The sequence below is a fragment of the Betta splendens genome, chromosome 2 (genome assembly GCF_900634795.4).
Source record: "Betta splendens chromosome 2, fBetSpl5.4, whole genome shotgun sequence".
Taxonomy (NCBI): Eukaryota; Metazoa; Chordata; class Actinopteri; order Anabantiformes; family Osphronemidae; genus Betta; species Betta splendens.
This window is the reverse complement of record NC_040882.2, coordinates 22794850-22808708: the sequence shown is the minus strand read 5'-3', so window position 1 is coordinate 22808708 and position 13859 is coordinate 22794850. Positions and strand designations below refer to the sequence as shown.

At 50.1% G+C, this 13859-nt stretch overlaps 2 protein-coding genes across 4 annotated transcripts in view; one reads left to right on the top strand and one right to left on the bottom strand.

Annotated features, from left to right (window-relative positions):
• Window positions 1-13859, top strand: part of LOC129603826 (arf-GAP with Rho-GAP domain, ANK repeat and PH domain-containing protein 1-like) — a 41068-nt gene that overhangs the window by 25176 nt on the left and 2033 nt on the right. The window lies entirely within an intron of this gene.
• On the bottom strand, window positions 6274-11561 carry dthd1 (death domain containing 1). Of its 3 annotated transcripts, XM_055507053.1 has the most exons (11): window positions 11272-11561; window positions 10796-11147; window positions 9597-9969; window positions 9195-9513; window positions 8938-9117; window positions 8598-8863; window positions 8375-8521; window positions 7329-7624; window positions 7013-7254; window positions 6869-6926; window positions 6274-6791 (listed from the first exon to the last, which is right to left on the bottom strand). In XM_055507053.1, exons 2-11 carry the CDS (start codon window positions 11139-11141, stop codon window positions 6466-6468), a joined length of 2553 nt encoding a protein of 850 aa, XP_055363028.1. In that variant the 5' UTR covers window positions 11142-11147; window positions 11272-11561; the 3' UTR covers window positions 6274-6465. The 3 variants fall into 3 exon arrangements, with proteins under 3 accessions (XP_055363028.1, XP_055363027.1, XP_055363029.1); XM_055507052.1 differs by lacking the exon at window positions 11272-11561 and having other exon boundaries at window positions 10796-11207; XM_055507054.1 differs by lacking the exon at window positions 11272-11561 and having other exon boundaries at window positions 9405-9513; window positions 10796-11207.

Here is a 13859-nt window from a genome sequence, read left to right as displayed (position 1 = left end):
AGCAATATGCACCCACTGTACCGCTCTGTACTGTACTCTGTTACAGTATGGGCATATTTACATATACTGTATATTTTATCTGGTTGAACCAAAGCACTCATCTTCTGATAAAGCGTCTCATCTAGGCCCGTTTGACACAGCAAAGAGCAGCATTACTGTAAAAAGCCAGACTCTCAGCTCTGTGGCCAACGGCTGCACGGCTGGATTTCATTTCCCCCCTCTTTCTTTGGGTAACAGGCTGATAGACCAGGGTTGGAGCATAGATTGAGCCTTCTGGCTCCGCTGCAGCACCAGTTCACCACACGCCTGAATACGTGGGCCCACGCCCGCCGATCCGACGGCCGAGCTTACAATTTTACAATTTCCCAAAAAAGTCTAATTGAACAAAAGTGCATTTGCACTCAGCTCTGATGTGTACAGTATATGTATTGAGTGTGAATTCCAACCTTCCAATACGAATAATGAGCATTTACTTGCATTTACTTGCAATGTTCTTTGCAGCTTATCTTTGCATTGGTGGTGAAGATGATGAAATGACGTCACCGAATCTTTTTAACGGACGCCGATGGCGTCGCTCGCGCTCTGACCGAACCGGCGCAGCAGCGTGGTTCTGATGGTTCTACACACCAGTGACCAGCTGTCTGCGGCTGCCTCTGTTCTCACAGCTGTTTTAGCGCATCCGGAAGGCCGATGCAGCTGCTTTGACGCTCCTCGGAGGAAAGCGGTGACAGTTTGGGGATGAGGCACAGAACAAACGCTGAAGGAATGAAAAGTGTTGTGAAAGCAGACAGCGGGAGAGGAAGACCTCAGAGCTCTTTGAAATGGCTCCGGTGCCACTGCTCATTAAGATGATTATGATGTGAATATTTACTGTTGCTCTCCTGCTACTACCACCACTACGTGCTGTGTAATAGCCTGCAGCTATTAGCATCTCCGCTGGCATTTAGTCTCACACTCTCACACACTCTACCAAATTGCTGTACAAGCCGTCATAGACTCAGTACAATCACTTCCCCCGTGCGGTGAGCGCGCCTCCAATTAGCGTAAGCGTCGCCGTTATGAATCATTTTCATTTCGTTCCAAACATCCTACAAACAGGAATGCTGCATTAAGAGCATGCGATAGAAGACGTTTGGTTAAATCACAGCATGCGTCATAGGTCTGACCAAGACGTTTTTGGTTGTTCTGGTACTAGCAACTGAATAACCGACGAATGCTAGCTAGGTTAGCCAAAGGTTTAAATGAATAATAATCTCATTTCACCACGCTCTACTGTATGTTGGGCATTTTGGCTATAACATAGTCACTGCATGTAGTGGCTTGAGTGGTTTAAGGTGTATCGCTATCACGGTGGATGTTTGGAGCATTAAGAGTACAGTAAATTATTAATCACTTCCTGACTTTAAGGACTGCATTTTACAGCATGAGCATATTACTTTAGTAGTACAGAAAAAGATTCAAATGCATGTAAGTGGTTGTTGTTTGATAATTTTCTGTTTAATTTTTGTTTTTCATGTATGAAAACCTGCTTGTTTTTTCCAGTTGTGGAGCTCGGTGTTGGACGTTGTCATGTAAAGCCTTGTGGGGTGTTTGCCGCTACAATATGAGTTAAAGTGGTCCCACAGTGACAGTTCCGGCACAGCACATTTCATGGCCAGGTGTGTGTCAGCTACACTTGGAGTGAACATTGGCAGCCGCGCTGCATCTCTTTGCGATCGCCGAGGGCTGAGGAGCAGAGGCCGGCGAGAGGTCAGCCGAGCAGACGGCCTGTTCGCTTTCACGGGGGGAGCAACAAGGTGCTCGTGTAATAAATGGCGACGCGAGGCCGGCGCCGTGGGCACCGCGACACAGCCACTTCGTCGCATTTTGACGCAAATGAGACCACGGCTTTTGTAAACATTAATAAAGTCGTGTGGGGCGTTGGATATATTACACTCCTGCCTCCAGTCATTCGATGTAGAATGGAAAATCGGTGAATGACTGTCTGTTGAGAGCGGCGTTGCGTGTTTGTGTTTGCTTTGTCTGTCTCCTCTCCCGTCAAAGCGCCACACGTACAGGTGTTGAGTCGTTTACTTAACGTGATTGGGTGAAAGCGTTTTCTCCTCCGCACCTCAGGGACCACGCGTCGGAGGAGCTAGAACTCGGGGTCAACAGGGATTGGTGGAATCAGACAGCTGCTTGTTGAGGCAACGTGTAAGAACAATCGTCCGTTTCCTCCTCCAGCGCACACTCAAGTCTTATTTGTGTGTTTTTGCATAGAAGACAACATTTCAACCTGTTTCAATACGTTGATCGGGATGAGATGAAAGTCAAGGAGGCTTTTTGCCCTAATTAATCAGGACACTGGTGAAGTTGTTAGCCCTGTCGCACAGCTAAAAGGACATGGGGTCAAATCCTCAGGTCAGAGAGCTGAGCTCCTGTTTGGCTGCTGTGTTTGGCTCGTCCTCCCAGTTACTGTAGGTCATGTTAACTGGTGACTCTCAACTCGCAGAGCCCACGTCATTAGTAAATACAGTTTAAGAGCTCAACACAAGGTTGTTTCTCCCAGTTTAATTGAACCCAGCCTCAAAATGATTCCATCTGCAAGCGTTTACAAAAACGTTAAGAAGAAAGATTATTGCCTTTCATAAAAGAGGACAAATATACAAAAGGAGCAGTGACGTGACCGAACGTCCTGTTAGAAACATACTTAGCTGCAAGGTCAAAGTGGCTCCATGAAAGCAAATTGATTTATTGAGTGAAGTAGAAGAAAACTCACGGCGGCTCAGAGGAAGCTGAAGCTGGTTTGTGACTGGATCTTCCATCAGGACAGGCCTGATTTCTAGTGTGGCCCACAGCGAGTCTGTGGATATTATGATGATGTTTACTCTGATCACAGGTCATGAGGTACAGATACTACTAACAATGAGATGATGCACTAGTTGGACAGACCGTGTATAAAATGTACACATACAGTAGGATAATGCTCTGTATTGCTTGCGGGCATCTGGAGCGCTGCAGTTTGTATGGGCCTGCAGTGGCCTTTGTGAAACCTAGCTGTCGCGGGCGGTGCTGTGATTCACTCTGTCTGTGACCTTCTGACCTAGAAAGGAACCTTTTCAGCCAGAGCAGACGTGTTTGTGGCGTTATTTTTTTCCCCCCTCAGCGCTAAGTGTGAAGGAAGCGCGGGTCGAGGCTCTGCGGCGCCTCGCGCTCACGCCCGCGTGCACACGCTCCAGATGTCAGGCTGCCTTCACGTTACGCCCACTCCCCCGCACGTATCGGCCTCTTCTCGTCCTCCTCCTCATCCCGCTCCTCTCACAAGCTCTTCCCTCACACCTCTTCACCCCTGCCGTGGCGCGATGCGGCCCTTTATTCCGTCGCCCGCCCGCTCCCATTCACAGCATCTCACCCAGAGACTGAGGATTTCAAAGGTAAACAATACCAATCTGATTGCGTCCGAAAATGGTGGACAAGGATGTGGACGCTGTTGGAGTTGCATTGGTGTCTTTGTGTGTGCACTTACATTCATCCTGCATCAGACGACTAAAACAAAGGCCTAGGATTCAGAACCACCATGTGCGTTGTTTATGCTTTTATTAACCGACCAGCTAGTGCTGCCAGCATCCGGTCCAAAACAAACTCCACGACAGCTGCAGCGCAGAGTCTGGCTCTGATGGTTGGGCCAGAAAGCCCAAATTCCCTAGAAAAAGCCATTGGCTCGTCTTCACAAACTGCATCCAACCAGCTTCTAAAAATTCTCCACACTGTTTTTTTTAAGCTCGCGCGTTCGGCCCCTTTTATTACAAACAACTACCGTGCAGCTAATGTCGCGCAGCCGTGGCTAACAAGGCTAATGTGCCTACGTGACTGTGCTGATGGGCCCCGTGCAGCCTTTCCTTCCTGACTGAGGCTCTGAGGCCTGTCTGCCACTGAAATGAGGGACAAATGAAGATTTGGTCAGGGGCCACTGAGCACTACACCTGAGAGGCCTCTCACTCCGTGGGTTCTTCCTGCATGAGGGCCAGGATGTGATTCAAAGGACCACCCCTGAGATTTCACCCATCCTAGTTTTGTGTGAATGCGCAGGGACACTGTCCATTTTTCACTCATCTCAGGGTTCACAGACACACACTGACCCCCATCGCCCACTGGAACTGGAGTGAGGCTCCGTTGCTTCTATTTACTCAGGTTTTCGCTTTGGCGGCCGTGAGTGTTGGGATAAATAGGCTTATGTAACTAAGTTTAGCCTTCAACTGTTCTGCTAAAAGCTACTTAGAGAAAACAACAGTGAAGCAAAAATGACGCCTCTGCTCACAAACGGATGATGAAGTTAATGATGAAACCAATGAGGTTTAATTAAGACCCTCTTTACGCTGACACGCGGTGGGAATTCCTCACCTCATCAGACCCCCCCCCCGCTGGACGACCGGCAGCCTCCCAGAGTGCTTTGCTGCGTGGCCTTTTCAATAATGTAAGGGGGGAGGAAGGGGAGATGAAATAAGAGCGGAAACGATTTCCTGGCTCTGTGGGAGCCCCCCCCCCATGACATTTACCTCAAGCAAGGCCCTCACTGTGTGTGTGTGTGTGTGTGTGTGTGTGTGTGTGTGTGTGTGTGTGTGTGTGTTTGTGTGTGTGTGTGTGTGTGTGTGTGTGTGTGTGTTTGATGGTCTTATTCCCCACTAATGATACCCCCTTCTGCCACAGGAGCTTTGGGCACAAAACTCTCCTGCTAGCGATGCCGCACATGTCCTTTAGAGTCGCACTAAGGGGGATGAAGCAGGGAAAGTGTGAAGAGCGGAGTGAAGCAGTGGAAAGAGTACGAGTGGAAGGGCGTGGAATAAAGGGGAGAGGAAAGGTCAATAAGGAGAGGAGACGAGGGAGTGACGGGAGGGGAGGCAGGTGAAATCATTCAGTTTAATCTATTAGCGCCACACGTTTCCTGTTTGTGCTTCATTAACACCCCTCCCTCCATTTCTAGCTGTAGGTGGTCTCCTCTGTTTCCACAGGGAGCCCCCCCTCCCCCTCCCCCCAACACCTGCACACACCCCATCTATCATTACTCAGACCCTGCTGAATGTCACACAGCTGGAACGTGAGCCTCAAAAACAGATGTAAGGCGGAGTCCAGGTGAAGGTCGTTATGGGAACAGACTGGTGTAGATGGAGGCAACGTTTCCAGCTTCAATGCGGGTTTGTGAGGTGTGTAACAGTTGGGAAAGTATTTTACTAATCCATAACACAGTCAAGTGTAACAGCTTAGGGATTTCCACTTTTATTATTATTGCCAAAAATTGTTTACCTGAGGGTACAGTGACCTCAACATACGACCTCCAGGATGTTTATTCAAATCCACACATAAAATGTCTGTGTGCTTTTCCACGCGGGGGTTTATTTTCCAGAAATATCCCCTCGGCGTGCAGAGATGAGCCTTTATCTAATCAATTATCAACGGACTCCATCAGGTCTTAACGATGACTCAGTGTCAGGCAGCTGAAAAGAGGTCATGGCTCAGTGTCAGTGTTTGTTTACACAGTGAGATGGCTGACTGGTTGTGTAAATCAGCGCGCTGTCTCTGGAGATAAACTATGAAATAAAGTGAGAATGTGACGGCGCTGTCAAAGATTAATGCTGAGTCTGAGTCTGGAAAAGGACGTAGAAAGTCGTGGAGTTGAGGCACATCAGGAGCTGCGTCACACGACGGCTGTTTAAAAATGATCGAGGCTGTGGTACAGTGTGTGGAACCATACAGTTAGATCACATCATAACATTTCCATCCCACACATGAGCTCCTCTCATCTAACGGTCAGTTACAGGGTGGCGGCGTCTTGCTGGGTCAAGGTTCGGCACAAAGAACTCAGGCTTAGTTTCAGTTAAAAGAAACTGGAGATATGGTTTCACAAAGCGTCAAAGAAGACCTTTGCTTTGTGTATTTTCATTATGTGCATCAAATGGGTGTTTATAGCTGATTGTGTTTCCATTCACCAATTCATGGAGCTGTGAATTGACGTCTTGGTTATTAGTTACATGTACTGTACTGTATATATTGAGATGCTGTGAGAATCGTTTGTGTCTCAGTGTCTGTGTCACAGCTCTGTCTGAGTGAATGTTCACAGTCCACTGCTTCTCTGACAAGTTGTGTTCGTGTGAGTCCAGCTGCCTTTTAATTTCCATCTTACTCCCGTTTTCACAGTTCCTCTGCTGAAGGCAGTCGGCTCGCTGCTGGTTCCGGGGGTTCTGATGAAAACCTTCGACACAAACTACACTTCTATGGTTCAAATCAGACCCTGAATGAGAAAGTTTGGAGCCTTTATTAAGCAGAATGACGTCTGATGAACGCTGGCGCCCGTGTTGTTGCGTTGTTCCTACTTTCTAGTTTTCCACTGAACTACTAAGCAGCGTTTCCTACTCCTAGCTAGAGAGGGCAGCCTCCCGCGGTCCAACGCTGCCCTCTGGTGGCGTAAACGTCACCCTGCGTGCAGCTGGACTAGCGCTCCTTCGCTCCGTGCTGCAGAGGGCGCCGCCCGGCGGCCGCCGCCTGCCGCTGCAGCAGCTCCCTGGCCAGGTCCGGCCTGCCGCTCCTGGCCAGGCCCTGCGCCAGCTGAGCGGCCTTGGGCTGGGCGGGCGCGGCGGGCAGCCCTCGCCTCCACATGGCGAGCACGTGGAAGGCGTGAGCGGAGAGGCTGCTCCCGGCCCTGAGCTTGACCAGCTGGGCGGCGCCGCGTCGGAGGCGCAGGGAGGCGGCCAGCGGCGCCAGGTCGTCTTCCGAGAGCTCCGCGGACAACCAGAGAAGAAGAGCGTCTGGCAGGGAGTCTGGTGGCGAGGTAAAAACATCCTGTATCAGTGTCCAGCAGCACTCAGTGATGACAGAGAGAATAGGCTCCACCCACCTGACTCCCCGCATAACTTCACCTTAGCTGCGATCGGCCGGTTAATGTTTCTTGCTTTCTGAAATCAGGTGGGAAGTGATTTTTGCTGACTGGGTGAAATGAATAACAGCAGTCGGGAAGTTACGTCTCCTGGGAGTTCCTCACCTTGGGTAAAGTCAGAGGCAGCTTACAGACGGGATCTGCGTCCGGCGGCGCAGTGTTGACGGGGAACGCTCCGTCGCTGCTCCACAGCAGCTGACCTCTGGCGACCTTGAAGAACAGGAGCGTTCCCTTGTAGTGGGGAGAGCTGTAGTTCCCGAACGGGTCCACTTCAGTGAGCTGAACCAGGAGGTGGTTCCTGCGCTGGGAGTGAAAGGTGACGCACTCCACACGCTGGGTTCCGCTTCCTGTTGTGAAACACAACTAATTATGATGACGCGAGCTTGTACGAGTCACGACAGGCGGATGCAGTGACACGGACCTGCCTCTGCGGAGGCGACGTTGCCGCTGAAGCGCAGCAGCAGCTGGTCCCCTTCGCACATGGAGACCTCTGGGGAGGCCTCCAGCAGCTCGCCGTAGCCCTGCGCCCGCAGCCTGTTCCGCTCCCAGCCGAGCTCCCTGCTGGGCAGCGCGGCCACCAGGACCCCGCGGGGGTCGTCCCCCCGCCGGCCCAGCACCACGGCCACCGCGTGGCTGCACGCGGCCCGCTCCAGCTCCAGGGCGAAGGAGGCGGCGAGACCGGGCTGCAGCGGGGGGAGGAGGCGAGCCACCAGCAGCCTGAGCGCAGGAGGGGGAGAGAGGAGGCTGAGGCTGAGTCAAGGGATGCTTCTTATGCAGACACAGAGCTGAGTGGCATCACGGATGCACAATTATGCTGTTCTTTAACAACAACAACAACAACAACAACAACAACAACAACAACAACAACAACAACAACAACAACAACAACAACAACAACAACAACAACATTATTTAGACCCTTGCTTGGTCTCAACAGGATGTTATAAAGAGATTAATATGGTTTCCCGGTTCCCCTGAGAAAGCGCCGGAGTCACAACATGAAACAGCTGAAAGGTCAAAGGTCTTGATCTCACTTCACTCAAACTGCTGTGTACGAGCATCCGTCTGCTTTCAGTAAAATTCACTACATCCTTATTTGTTGGCGTGAGAGCAGCCGGCGAGGATCTACTTCATGTGGGAAGATGAACCAAAAGCAAAAGAGATGTGAATATGACCCTGGGCCTGGTGTGTCCCACAGCAGCTTCTCATCAGGTGGTAAAATAAAAGGCTATTTTCTAGGTGATGAACAAAGAAACTAGCTTCTCTTATGGTTCATCCTGTAGACAATAATCCAAGCTTTCATGTCTAGTTTACTGGAAAAGGCCTGATCAGACCCCATGTGATGTGATGTTAGCTCATTAACCATTAGCTCATTAGCAATTAGCTCATTAGCAATTAGCTCATTAGCCCTTTTCTCAGTGTCACGCTGCGTTTAAGCATTCTAAAGGAAAAGCTTGCGTTGCCAACCTGTCGACGCTCTCCGTCAGCTCCAGTGACACCAGTCCGTTCTGCTGGTTCCTGACATGAACCTTCTCCAGGACGTTCCAGTGTTTGTCTTTTGAGCCTAGAGCAACCAGCAGCTCACTGGACGTCTCCTTAGAGGCCTGTACAATCCTACGAGGCCAAACATGCTTGTTTAGTTGACGTGAGCTCTACTGGCGCGTGAGGCGTTGCTGAGGCTGTTTCGTACCTGACTTTGTGGGAATCGCCTCCATCCTGAGGTGGAGCAGATCCTCTGGTGGAAGTGTGCTGGTGTTCCTTCTCCTCCCTTGGTCCCCTTGGGTCCTTCTTCCTTTCGGGGTTGGGGGGGCAGGGGAGCGTCACACTCAGGGGTCGTCTCAGGGGCTGCGATGTCGGGTGGGTGAGGTGGAGCAGCGGGCTGGTGGACACCACCGAGCGGTGGCCGTCGCTCCGGGACCTGACCGCCGCCAAGAGGATGGCGTCCACCGGCTGCACCTGGAGCCAAGGACGAAGGCGTCAGGCTGCGACTAGCAAACAGACGGAGGGCTGTCAAATCGCCGCCTTCGTACCATGACCTGCGCCATTACTGGGGCGGTGAAGGATCCTGGGAGGTAGCTGAGGGACACGCGAGGGTCCGTGGACAGCTTGAGGGACAACCCCCTGCTGGGAACGCTGTAGCGCTCTCGTTTCAGGCAGGAAACGACTGCAAACACGCCCAGGGAGTAGACCCTCACCTCCGCCAGCGTCCCCTAATGAACACACCCGGATCTGTGAATCTGAGGTCGTCACACTGTCCAACCACCTACTGTACATCCAGCGCTCGTACCCTCTGCCCCCCCCACGCCTCCTCCGCTACCACCGGGCTCACGTAGCTCGTCCTCCCCGCTCCGTCCACTATCTTCACGGCCACGTCCCTGTAGTTGCTACGGTAACGCGCTCGGAAGGGCACCGCCACGGTGACGGGGAAGCGCAGGCTGGCCCCCTGCTGGACCTCCACCCGGACCACCCTGCTGACCAGCTCCTCGGAGCCGCTCACCATGAGGCCGCTGAGGGCGTCGGCCGACTCGCACCTCAGGGCTGCAGCCACTCCTAGAGGCGCCCGGATGAAGGAGGCTTCCAGCAGCTGTGACCGGCTGTCCTCCGCTCTACCAGTGAGCCACAACACAACATTACTGATTATTACACCTCATATTCGGGGACAACTGGGAAGGTTTTTGTCCTGACTGACCCCACGGTGATCCATTCAGTCTTCGTTTCCTCTTTGCTCGTGTCATTTTCCGTCCTCGTCTCCTTTTCCTGCAAATCCACGCGCGACCCCTCTTCCGGATTCGCTTCACATTCAGCGTCTAATTGTTCCCCGCTTTCCTCCACGTGGCTGCAGCCCGACGTACGGCCCTCCTCGCCTCCGTCCTCGGCTGTGGAGTCGGGGTCCCGATCATCGCGGGTGCTCGGTGGGCCGTCGTCAGTCGAGGCCTCCTCTGCACACGAGCGGAGGATTTCTGCGTCCAGCTTCGTGACGATGGCCCTCAGTGTGTCCAGAACGATGAGCGAGTCTTCACCAACGCTTTTCAAAGTATCGCTGAAGCAGTGACTTTCTGCTCCTGAAACAAAGCAGATGAATAATGAACATGAACGGCAGCATGTTTGACCTGCTGAGATCTAGATAAGAGTGTTCACAGCTGATAAACACATTCCAGCCTGACGCTTTTTTGAGGAATTGACTACTGAACATGAACGACAGAATATTACATGACTCGCTTTCAGCGCTTTCAAAAACATTCCAACCTCCCTTGACTTTCATACAAACTGAACTTTCATTTCCACGTTACTGTAAGTGCTTCAGACACACATCATATCTAAATCTCCACCTACTTATATACTTCCTTTAACAAACGTCCTGCTTGTGTTGCTGTCTTCACTTAAAGCTCAGGTTTGGACTATTACCAGCGTCTATTAACAGCCTCGCACCTTCCCAGCTGCTTGTGTCTGACAGCGTCAGGTGTTTTAACCTTTACAGCAGACACTTGTAGCATTAACCTGCACTTCAGCTCCAGCTTCAGCTCCAGCGTGATGCGTTTTCAGAAACACTTAGGCCTAAAAGCCTGAACTCCGGTTAAACCTTTTGATGCTTACAATTTAATGCGCTTTAACACATGGACCACTTTCAGGGCAGACAGGGCAACTTCAGTTCCACTTAGAGCCTCAAACCGTCTCCTCACTGTTGCTCACACGCTTGAAGGATATTTTTACTGACTGTAAAATAAGGCCTTATGCCTTCAAATATTCTACTTCATCACATGCCACTTGTAACGCTTTGTCTGAGGGTTGTCTGACACCGACTTCGTGTTTAGTTCCTGCATTTTTGCAATCTCACCACGCTCTAAACTGCTCTTTTAACTTCTCCAAACAGTGGCTGACTTCTCTCACCGGCCGAGGAGCCTGGCTGTGAGGCTCTGCCCCCTGGTGGAGACCCGTGGAACACACAGACTTCTCTCCACGCCGCCACTCTCTCTGAATGACGAACACTCAGGTCCCTCAGCGCCCTCAGGACGCCCTTCCTGCGCCCGCGCTCGGCCTGCTCTTCGTCAGGGCTCCGTCCTCCCTCCTCATCCTCCTCGCCATCGCCTGCTGGGCCGAGTGCTCTGCTCGAATGGCGCTTGACCCTGACGGCTTCCAGCTCCTGACCAGCTTCAACCAGCGTGTTGAGGAGATCGTCTTCACTCCTTGTGCCAGGAGGAGCTTCCTCCGTTTGTGCATTTAGATCATGATCCATGCTGAGCTGAAAAATACAATAGGTCAAGACCATTTCCCTCTTAGGCCACGTTGAAATACTTACATGCTAATTTGCTCCTTTATACAAACTCTTAGTGAATCATATAAAGCATTAACTACGGAGTCATTACATTTCCTTGTGTTGCTCCTGAAGCCCCCTTGTTTGCTATGTCTTTGGCACCGAGCGTCACTCTGCACAGCTTTTTCCAGTTTACAAGGGCCAGCGCAGCATTTATATGGCTGCCAGTAGTAAAACATGTTGCCAAGGCGACCCCTGGAGGCGCGATACTGAGGGACAAAGAGGAGCCGCAGGAAGACGGAGCGCTGTCCTCCAGATCCGCTGCCCATCGCCTCTGTTCGGCAGTCACTCACTTTATGACTGCCGGCAGTAAACACGTCAGGTCCTCAGCCACAGTCACTGCTGAATCAATGAACAATACTCAATAGCGATTTTACATACTATTGAATATGAGATGCCTGTGGACGTTCACAGTGGGTGGGTGGGTGTCTGTGGTGAACCTACAAACGCTGGAATATTTTGGGGGTTTCAGAGACATGTCATTGTCACCCACACAAATTAGAAATAGACTCTTATTACCATGAAAAGCAAAGCTTACATCACTTGATGTGACATTCTTTAGGTGCTTTACTGGGTTGTTCTGAGAAGCGCTGTTTTCCTGTTGTACTGGTTGTATTCTCTCATTAAATGCACATCCTGCAGTGACACTTAAACGCTTGCAGGCTGGTGCAGGTTGAGGAAGTTGCATGTTTTGCAGTGCTGGAATGCGACTAACCCTGTAGGACAAATGACTGGAAACCACAGCTGCTTGTGGCGATTGACTGTTTCGGGCAATGATCCTCCAGGTGCATGTAAATAAACCTGAGACTTCAAAATGACATTATCAGAAGGTTTACTGAGCTTGTAAAGTGTAATCTACAAAATCTACATCATGGTTTCGTGGGCCCAATATGTTCAGGAATGTGGGTGTGTGTCGGACAACCCGCATTCAGGTTTTGTGATGCTCAATCAAATGTCACCTACATTCAGGCTTTTGTGATGTGCTGTGGTCATCCAACCCCCTCTCATGGAGACATGAAAACACACAGTACCAACACTGGTACTGTGGGGCCCAATAGGTCCGAAGTCTGTCAAAGGCAGCACAAAATCTCATGTGCTCCTGTGTTTCTGTGACAGAAAAGAGGGGCTTTACAGTATTGCCATAAGAGGCCGCTTGAATTTAATTCAATGTAAATGAATCTGCTCAGCCACAGAGCGAGTGAAGCTGCTTCTCTAAAGAGGTGGAATGGGCCACATTGGAGTTCTGACTCGGTCTGTAAAAATGATTGTATGTTTCAATGTGAAAAAAAAACAGACATAAAAGTAAAAAAAGTCCCAGGTCTGTGAAAAAGGCAGCATACATTCTCCCTTCTTATGAGTTACTGTTATCATAATGATACAACTTCATAAAACTGCTGTAAATACTGTACTTGTAATACTAAAGTACTACTACCACTTTTACCACTACTGTACCTGAAGTGGTAATGGCCTTTCACCTACTGCACAGTATTACTGGTAACATGTATGTTTAGTCCATCAGGACTTGTGTACATTGTGTCTGTTTGTCTGTATCAAGAAATGTGACATTGTAGCGGCAACTGCTGTTAACTAGCTAGCTAGCTACTGTAGCTAGCAGTGGACATGCTAAGAGTTATGGGCAGATCAAGTGGGATCTTTATGTGTATACTGGTGGTTTATGTGTAGATGTTTGGGCTGGTCGTCGGTGTTAGACGTACATGTAATAGTGAGTGGTGTCTCTTATTGTGTTTGCGATGTGGCGCCGTAACTCTAACACCGTAACAAGTGTTACATGGAGGATTGACAGTCACTTTCTGAGACATTTTTAGACCTCTAGGTGTGATCTGATCACTTCTGAGAGGCAGAGGCCAAACAGACAGGAGGGAGCAACCACATGCACGGCCAACAACCACATACATAAATTATTAGGACTACAGACAAAGATGAAGACATGACTAACAATGATGGGACAAATGCCTAAAGCTGGACTAACTAAAACTCACCACTCAAGCAGGACAAACTCAAAAAACATTAGACACAAAACTATGAATTGAAATTCACAGGCTCAAAATCTAAATTTAGAATGCACTAGAACTAAAAACTCAGCACAAGCAGGAACTAACAAACCAGAAACGAAACAATCAAAAACTAGTATAACTAGAACTCAACATGTCCACAGGAGCTAATAACCAGGGTGTGACGCCTACGTACCTACACCTGTTGTGGTATCATGGCAGAACAGGTACAGTATTCCCACAATGACCAGGAAAAGACACAAGACCACCGAAGAAGAAAAAACAAACAAAATCAGAGACGCCTTCGACAGTAGGACGGCCAAACTGTCTCTGTGACCCTGCAGATGTCACTGTGTTGATGGTGTGCAAAAATAAAATCTAAGTTTATATTCCTGTTAAACAGGTGGCACTTTCTGGGACATGCAAATGCACCCAGCAGCTGCTTGTGGCACTCCATCATCCCAACATTTTCTAACGGGAAACAGTTTCAATTAATAGATCTGAGCTCACACTGACACTGGTGTGAGACATAACGAGGCCCAGCAGGAAAGTTGCAACTCCTCCACCTGCAGCTTTCAACCCGTTCAACCCCAAGCCAACTTTCTGGGATACTCCTTTAGACCAACTG